Source organism: Octopus sinensis, linkage group LG17, assembly GCF_006345805.1.
Source record: "Octopus sinensis linkage group LG17, ASM634580v1, whole genome shotgun sequence".
Taxonomy (NCBI): domain Eukaryota; kingdom Metazoa; phylum Mollusca; class Cephalopoda; order Octopoda; family Octopodidae; genus Octopus; species Octopus sinensis.
Window position 1 is genome coordinate 15,525,973 of NC_043013.1, and position 10,000 is coordinate 15,535,972.

A 10,000-nucleotide genomic window follows, 5' to 3' on the forward strand; every position below is an offset into this window, starting at 1 on the left:
GCCGCGGCCATGCTGGGGCACCAGCATATATATATATATATATATATATATATATATATATATATATATAATATATATATATATGCTGGTGCCCCAGCATGGCCGCGGCCTTGGGCTATATATATATATATATATATATATTATATATATGATCTTCTTCTTAAAATGTAAACAAATACACGTGATATAAACGGTACTCGTACCGAAAGAATGCCAAAAATTATTTATTTTGTGCTTTATTTACTTTGCTACGTAGTCGTTGTATGATTGACTAGTCACGACTAGCTAGCGCGGATGCGCGAGTGCGCGCACCGTGACCACTGTTCGTTAGTAGTATCCACTCTCGTAAATGACGCACCCTTATTTAACAAGTTGTATTTTGTAGGAGAAAATTTATTATTCTGTGCATGTAAATGCAATATTGTGACATTATCTTTTATCTCTTCCTTGTTTCAGTCATTTGACTGCGGCCGTGCTGGAGCACCGCCGACCTTTGAGAGATTTTATTCTTAGTCGAAGTAATTGGCCTCAGGATTTATTTTATAAGCATAGTTCCTACTCTATCGCCATCTTTCGCCGAACCACTAAGTTAAAACACATTAACACCTGTTGTTAAGCGATGATAGCAATCTCTCTCTCTCACATACACACAACGGGCTTCTTTCAGTTTCCGTCTGCCAAATCCACTCACAAGGCTTTCGTCTCCGATGCTAAAGCGGTCCGAACGTGGTGGTGGTGGTGGGGGGGTCATCTGGAGTTATCTCCCCCGGTCACATCGTTAACAACGAAGTGGCGCTCGTGCGATAACACCGGATGACCCACGTTTGGACATGGATTCAACTACGGTTGGCTACAGCGGACAACACTTGCCAACATGCCACGTAGCAGGACTGAACCCCGAGCCATGTAGTTATGAAGCATACTTCTTACCTCCCAGACACACCTGCGCCGTATATATATAACACCTATATGTACACACACACACACACACAATCTCACACACACACACACACACACACACACACACACACACACACACACACACACATATATATATATTACATACGCACACGCGTGCACACACATGTATGTATGTATGTATCTATTTATGTATGTGTATACACATATGTGTACACATATGTCTACACAGAATTTGGTATGCACACAATTAAGTTGGCCCGAGGCTATAGTAGACACTCGCTCAATGTGTCACGCGGTGGGACTGAACCCAAAACCATGTGGTTAGGAGGCAAGGTTCTTACCACACAGCCACTCCTAAGATTTTGAACTACGTTACGGAATCACTGCATTTCAACATTATCTCCTTTCAGATCAACCGTGTAATCGTTTATATTTTGGTAAAGGGAATTACCATACAGAATGTAAACCTCGTGTTTTTGACCGTGATGTTTTGTATAACCGCGATTGGCCACCAGGGTCCTGCACCACTGCTATGTTTTTGTTGTTATTCACTCGCAAATAACTGTCAGCTGGATGGAATCTTGTGGCTGTGTGATAAGGACACATGGTTGAAGATAATTGAGGCTATAGTTGGAGGCAAGGTGCCACCACGTGGCACCTTGTGCAATTGTCTTCTACTATAACCTCGGGCTGGCCAAATCGTTGGGAGTGGATTTGGTTGACGGAAACTGAAAGAAGTCCGCCGTATATATATATATATATAATAAAAATTTACTTGGAGAATAAGAAACGACGCGAGGCGTTCAGTCATATAATAACATTTAATAAATAAAACATATCACACATACATATATGTACATACCTACATCTATATGTATATATACATGCATCTATATATATATATATATATATATATATCTATATATATATATATATATATATATATATATATATATATATATATAGATGTAGGTATGTACATATATGTATGACGTATGCATATGTTTTATTTATTAAATTGTTATTATATATATATATGATCTTCTTCTTAAAATGTAAACAAATACATGTGATATAAACGGTACTCGTACCGAAAGAATGCCAAAAATAATTTATTTTGTGTTTTATTTACTTTGCTAGGTAGTCGTTGTAGAATCGGCTAGTCACGACTAGCTAGCGCGGATGCGCGAGTACGCGAGTGCGAGCACTGCGACCACTCTTCTTAAGTAGTACCTCAAAGTCTGTGAAGATGGAAAATTCTTTCAAATGGAATATATATATATATATATATATATATATATATATATATAATATATATATATATATATATATGTGTGTGTGTGTGTGTGTGTGTGTGTTTGTGTGTGTTGAATGCGAAACTTCCGATATCCACATATGTACCGGAAATATGTATACTTCCGCCACTTCCGCCTCCTCCTGGGCCCGATTTATCATAACAGCCATTAGGATTATAAGCATCACAAGATACCGACGTCGATTTACAAGTTGATGGACACATGAAGCAACTGTTCGGAAGAAAAAACAGAGAAAGCGGAGAAAGAGAAGAGAGGGAGGGAGAGAGAGAGAGACAAAAAGAGAGAGAGAGAAAGAGAGAGAGAGAGAGAGAGAGAGGGAAGAGAGGGAGGGAAAGGAAAATGAATAAATTAATAGCACAGAAAAGATTGCGACACCTCACTATTCCATCCACAAATACACACACACACACACACACACACCACACACATGCACACGCATATGAACCTAGAATTACGAAAACATATATGCATGTGTGGGTGTGTATATGTGTACATACATGCATACACACATAGACACGCACACAAACACGCATATATGCAAATATATATATCAATAATGAGAGAACTTTTGAGATTGAGCTTGTTATATTTTATTAACGCATTGCTACGTACGTTTCTGCATAACACGTGTTTGTTTTTGACGACATTCTCAAATCTACAGCATACTTTTAAATACTATTCATATCTCTGGATCTTTGGAGAGTCCATTATTTCACATGTATGCTTTCTTCAGACATTCTGCCTTAACACCTAGGGATATCTTACACTCTCTTTTACTCTTTTACTTGTTTCAGTCATTTGACTGCGGCCATGCTGGAGCACCGCATTTACTCGAGCAAATCGACCCCAGAACTTATTCTTTGTGATCCTAGTACTTATTCTATCGGTCCCTTTTGCCGAACTGCTAGATTACAGGGACAAAAACACACCAGCATCGGTTGTCAAGCGATGCTGGGGGGACAAACAAAGACGCACAAACACACACACACACACACACACACACACACACACACACACGCACACGACTGGCTTCTTTCAGTTTCTGCCTACCAAATCCACTCACAAGGCTTTGGTCGCCCCGAGGCTATAGTAGAAGACACTTGCCCAAGGTGCCACGCAGTGGGACTGAACCCGTGTGTGTGTATGTGTGTGTGTGTGTGTATGCGCGCGCGCGCGCGTTTCTTTGTGGTTGTTTCTCCCCTACCAACGCTTGGCAATCGGTGTTGGTATGTTCACGTCCCTGTAAGTTAGCAGTTCAGCTAAGGAGAATGATGGTATAGGTACCAGGTTAAAAAAAATATAAGTACTGGGGTCGATTCATTCGACTAAAAATTCGACAAGGCGGTGCCCCAGCATGGGTACAATCGAATGACTGAAACGAGTGAAGAGGGCATAATACATACACACAGATACATACACGTGTGTGTAGAGGTATGCGTTTATAGACGATCACAAGTCGTGTTTGCTGGTGTAAGGGAGGTAACTCCTGCTGCCAATGCCGACTACCGCATAGCTAAGACTTCACGAATATGCACACACGCACATACGTCGCGCACACACACTCACACACTGACTATGTGACTTACGATCCGCGGACAGGATCTCCAATTCCGTCGCCACCTCGGGCTGTAAGCTTTCCTTTTACAATAACTTCGTCTTCGGATGTCAGAGATATGGCACCTCCACCACTGCCACCATCGCCACCTAGTGATTAAGACATAATAATAATAAATAATAATAATAATAATAATAATAATAATAATAATAATGATAATGATAATAATAATAATAATAATAATAATGATAATAATGATAATAATAATAATAATAATAATAATATAATATAATGATAATAATAATAATAATATTAATAATAATAATAATATAATAATAACAATAATAATAATAATGATAATAATGATGATAATGATAATAATAATAATAATAATAATAATAATAATGATATAATGATAATAATAATAATAATAATAATAATACAATAATAATAATGATAATAATATATAATAATAATAATAATAATAATAATATAATGATATCATGATAATAATATAATAATAATAATATAATAATATAATATAATAATAATAATAATAATAATAATAATAAAATAATAATAATAACAATAATGATAAAATGATGATAAGATATAATAATAATAATAATAATATAATAATAATAATAATGAGATAATGATAATAATAATAATAATAATAATAACAATAATAATAATGATAATATAATAATAATAATAATAATAATAATATATAATAATAATAATAAATGCCCTGATGCAGTACCAGGCAGTGGCTCTCATGGCTTCTGATCTTAACTGATTGGAAGTGTTATCATGTACATTGTTTTGTCTTAGTATAAAAGATGGGCTACAGCAAATATTCTGCTCAATACCACAGATTTGCTTGTCAGTTGTTTGACCTTAACCAGTTGAACATGTCCCTTTGTGGCTGACGATATGTGCATCTCTGATGAGGAGCAGAAGTAGTGGGGAAGCATCATAGCCATGTGTTGAGAGGGATTCTTTGGGGTTTGAATAATTCACCTCCGGAAACATGGGTGGTTCTTTCAACATCCTTAAACAACTTTTATTCAGGGACCTTTTGAGCGGGATGGGCTACTCAGCCTGAAGAAAATTCTAACTGGACCCTACCTGCAAGGTCATGAGTTGTTTATCTTGATATGAGATCATCATGTCGCGCACATATGGTTGTGATGCATGTGCCTAGTGTACCCTTATCAGACGGGTAGTCATGATGGGTATATTGGGCTTTGTATATTTTACCCCAGGGTCACTTTGATGGCATGCACTGCTCTCACACTCAATAATAATAATAATAATAATAATAATAATAATTCATTCTTTTATTGGCCACAAGTGCTCACATAAAATTACATTAACAGATATACAACAACATAAAAGACAAAAGCAGGGTCAAATTCTCAAGACCAAAAATTTTTAGGGCTGGAGATTTGTCGATTGCATTGATCCAAGAATTTGACTAGTATTTTATTTTATCACCCCTGGAAGGATGAAAAGCAAAGTTGACCTTTGCGGTATTGGGACTCGAAACATCAAGAGCCAGAAGATATGCTGTTAAGTGTTAAGGTGTTTGGTGATTGCACCGATCACAGAACTTGATTGCTCTTCATCTTTTTTCAACTCCGGGTGGATAAAAAGCGAGGTTCAGTTCATTTCTATAGGATTTGATCTCAGACTGCAGATATTCGAAACTATGCCCAAGACCTTCTAACATGTCTACTTCACAGAAGTAAAACCTGAACCCGGATGAGATTTGAGCTTTGCATGTAACGAAAGATAACCAAATCACAATGTATTTTATGCAACACATTACTGAATTTGCCACCAATCTTATTTTGTAACTTATGTAACTTCTCCATCCATGAATAATAAAAAAAACCAATAAGCGAGTCTAACCTCTAGGAGAATGATCCATGCTGAGTGGATTTCCACCACTTCCGCCACCTGATCCCATATACAGAAGACTGAACTTTCCACTGTATTTATTGGTCTCGCCAGCTTTACCAGAACCTTCCGACTTGGTCAACTTTGCTGAACCGTCCCGTCTGAAAATGTATAATAATAATAATAATAATAATAATAATAGGCACTGCACACATCCTACGCAGAACACTTTCCATACAATAACCATCAGAGCATCACAACAAATCACAGTACATACCCAAGGCACACACAGCTGCGCTCGGTAGTGAAGTGAAAGCACGCTATAAAAATAAAACTACTGAATAATAATAATAATAATAATAATAATAATAATAATAATAATAATAACAACAACAATAATAATAATGGTTTCAAATTTTTCAACAACGGCAGCAATTTTAGAAGAGAGAAGATGAAGAAAATTCTAGCTGGGTCTCACCTGCAATGTCATGCGCTGTTTATCTTGATATGAGGTTACCATATCGTGCACATGTTGTTGCGATGTATGTGCCTAGTGTACCCTTATCAAACAGGTAGTTATGATGAGTATACTGACCTCCATATATTTTACTCCAGTGTCACTTTGATGGCATGCACTGCTCTCTCTCACTCAACAACAACAACGATAATAGCAAATATCCACTAACCCCATCGAGAGAGGTAGCTAGTAGATTATATCACACCCAGTACTCTACTTCCGAAATTTTACCCCTCGCACTAAAGAGGCTACTCGTGATAAACAGTTCCCTCATTCTAAAATAGGTCCCATATACAACAAAAGCACCCCGCGTTTTAAAAAGATCCCACGTACTAAAAATCCCTCATTCTCAAATGGTGCCACCTTCTAAAAAGGCCCATCTTTCTAAAAGAGGCCCGCATTCTAAAAAAAGTCCTTCGTTCAAAAAAGTTCCTCGTTCTAAAAATGCTCCTTATACTAAGAAAGTCCCTCGTTCTAAAAAGGTCCCTCATGCCAAAAAAGATCACTCGTATTAATAAAGCATCCTTTTTTTAACGAGGAACCCTCGTCCTAAGAAGGCCCCTTCATCTTTTATAAAGGCCCCGCATTTCTGACGCAGAGAATCAGTTATTAGGTTACAAGAAAGGAAGTGGTTCACTTACCCAGCTGTCCCGTGACTACCCCCACCACCGGGTCGGCCGGCAGCTGTGTTGTTGACCTGACCAAGACCGCCTCCACCTCCTCCGGCGTTCGAGTCTGTTGACATTCCACCAGGCTGGTCTGTAATCAACAACCAATATATTATCAAGTAAAGGATAAAAAAAAACACACATTACACAAAACAACAACAACAATAACACCAAGTGGAAGTGCAATGGCCCAATGGTTAGGGCAGCGGACTCGCGGTCAGAGGATCGCGGTTTCGATTCCCAGACCGGGCGTTGTGTGTGTTTATTGAGCGAAAACACCTAAAGCTCCATGAGGCTCCGGCAGGGGGCTGTGTGACCCCTGTTGTACTCTTTCGCCCCGACTTTCTCTCACTCTTTCTTCCCGACTTCCTACGCAACCACTGAGCCTAGATGCACTTCCATCCATCCGTCGATGCTCTCGGTGTCGGGGGTTGACCTGCTTCCTCTTCTGCGGGTCTTACGAATAGCAAAGGACCACGTTTCGGACTTCTCTCATCTTGCGAGCTCTGGGATGAAGACCGCTTCGCTCAACAGCAACAGCATCATCATCATCATCATCATCATCATCATCAGTAGCAGCAGCGACGACGACGACAACGACGGCAACAACAACAGCAAGAACAAATACTACTACTACTACTACTACTACTACTACTACTACTACTACCGTCTTCGTTGCTGCTGCCGCTGTTGCTGATTTCAGTTGTTTGCGACCAAGGCGGCAGATGAAATATGATTTAAATACAAACATGAAATGTGGGGATTTACATGGAATCGGATGTTTTAAAAAAAAGTCACATGTAAGTTTATAAGGTCTAGAATATTTACCAAATAATATATATATATATATATATATATATACTATATATGTATATATATATATATATATATATATATATATATATATATATATATATATATATATATATATATATATATATTATATATATATATATATATGTGTATATATATATATATATATATATGTAATATATATATATGTGTTTATATATATATATATATATATATATATATATGTGTGTTGTATATATATATATAATTATGTATATATATATATATATATATATATATATATAATATATATATAATATATATATATATATATATATATTATATATATATATGTATATATACATGATGTACTGCATAAAAAGATAAAGTCATGCTGATGCAACCCTCCTGAAACAGAAGGATCTGCAGGGCTAATCAAGGAATTCCACCATCCCAGATCTTCCTGGACACCAAAAGCAAGCGTTCTCCCTAATGTCCTTCTCCAGCACCCAGGCTTATTATACTTAAAGATGTGTCATCCATTCTTGCCATTTTCGGAACTTTCACCACCAACGTTTCAATAAATTCGCTCCTTTTGATTTTCAAATAAAACTTGGAAAAAGATGGTAAGGGCTCTGCCAAAGAAGACCGTCTCTGTTATACCTTTCAGCCTAGTCTACCAGATAGTCCTTCTCGCTACAACCGACTGACGAAGGGAAACAACCTTCCCTCTCTTGATAGCGGTAGTGTAGACGGGGCAGTCATTAAGATGGACTCGGCTGATAGTCGGATCTGTTCCACCCAGATACTGAGTGCGTGCGGAGCAGTTTCGTCTTTCTATCCATCTATTCTGGCTTTTAATTTATTTTGTCCCTTTTTTTTCAATACTGAAAATTTCAACTACACGATTCACTCAGAATAGTAATTTAAATTCTGCGAGATATTTGCTGTTTTCTTTTAAGGTTTTACATCTGTTTCAATTTATAAATAACTAGCAGTATCGCCCGGCGTTGCTCGGGTTTGTAAGGGAAATAACTATATAAGCATTTTTAGAGAGTTACTTCCCTTATAGATGCCAATTCGGGCTTTCTTAGCCATTTCTGTTTTGGTGTCTTCAAGCCACGAAGTCGTTGTTCTAAAAAGAACGCTGGTCTCCTTGACAACGCTTTACGACGTTGATTTCCTTACACTCCCTTCCCCACAGCTTCACGAGGGAGGGAAGAAGGGGGAGAAGCAAACAGGTGCAGGTGTGACCATGGACGCCAACTCCGCCGCCATCGACACACGAAAAATTATGCATTAAAATGGAATAAAAAAATGATGTTAAATTATTTTAAAAATCGTAGACTCATCGTAGACGCGCGCTAATACTCAGACGGGCTCGATATGAATCACGACTATAAGATACCCGAATTTGGTTAAACTGCACCGCAAAATGTGGGAGGAGTTAGGAATCTAAATCGAAGGGGACAGACACTCACACAACTACAGTTTTATATATATAGATTTGGAATAGTTGAATACTCACTGCTGTAAGAATCTCCTTGTCTCCCATTATCTCCATTCTTATTCGAAGTCCGGCCGCCGAAGTATCCAGCACCATTAGCGTTCAGTTCACCATAAATGTATATATTCTAATGTAACAACAAAAAAAAAAACAAAAATGCATTTGGGTAAATAAGTGCACAGTGTTAATTATGAAGGAGATCGGAAGGTTAGCTCTGATGGCATGAAATTACCACAAGACAACATCATTAGATTTCTGTGGAATAGTGAGGGACAAATACAAAAAAAAAAAAAATGCGGCAATACTATTGGATAATGGAATGGGAAATGAAATAGAAAATCTCTAATGAGTACAGGAGGAGATTTACAAAGGTGCTCAAAGCAAAATTAAATGGAGGGAATACCTATTTCTTTATTACCCACAAGGGGCTAAACACCGAGGGGACAACAAGGACAGACATAGGTATTAAGTCGATTACATCGACCCCAGTGCAGAACTGGTACTTAATTTATCGACCCCGAAAGGATGAAAGGCAAAGTCGACCTCGGCGGAATTTGAACTTACAACGTAACGCAGACGAAATACCGCTAAGCATTTCGCCCGGCGTGCTAACGTTTCTGCCAGCTCGCCACTGGAATACCGTTAAAGCATTAAATACATGACTATGCCAGTATTAAGATATTCTACTCCCTTTCTGAAATGAACGAATGTCGAGATACAAAACTTGGAATAGAAGAGCCAGAAATATGCTCCCAATGCACAACGCATACCATCCTAAAGGTAATACCGACAGATTCTATGTTCTAAGAAAGGAAGGAG

The 10,000-nt window shown here is 37.7% G+C and overlaps 1 protein-coding gene across 2 annotated transcripts in view; it reads right to left on the reverse strand.

Moving 5' to 3' along the window:
* LOC115221051 overlaps window positions 1–10,000 on the reverse strand; it is a 59,566-nt gene that overhangs the window by 22,376 nt on the left and 27,190 nt on the right. For both annotated transcript variants that reach the window (XM_036510373.1, XM_036510372.1), the window contains exons 12-16: window positions 9,203–9,308; window positions 6,856–6,973; window positions 5,710–5,858; window positions 3,824–3,941; window positions 2,305–2,447 (exon numbers count right to left, since the gene is read on the reverse strand). In XM_036510373.1, the coding sequence (XP_036366266.1) occupies window positions 2,305–2,447; window positions 3,824–3,941; window positions 5,710–5,858; window positions 6,856–6,973; window positions 9,203–9,308 (634 nt within the window). The remainder of the gene's footprint in view (window positions 1–2,304; window positions 2,448–3,823; window positions 3,942–5,709; window positions 5,859–6,855; window positions 6,974–9,202; window positions 9,309–10,000) is intronic.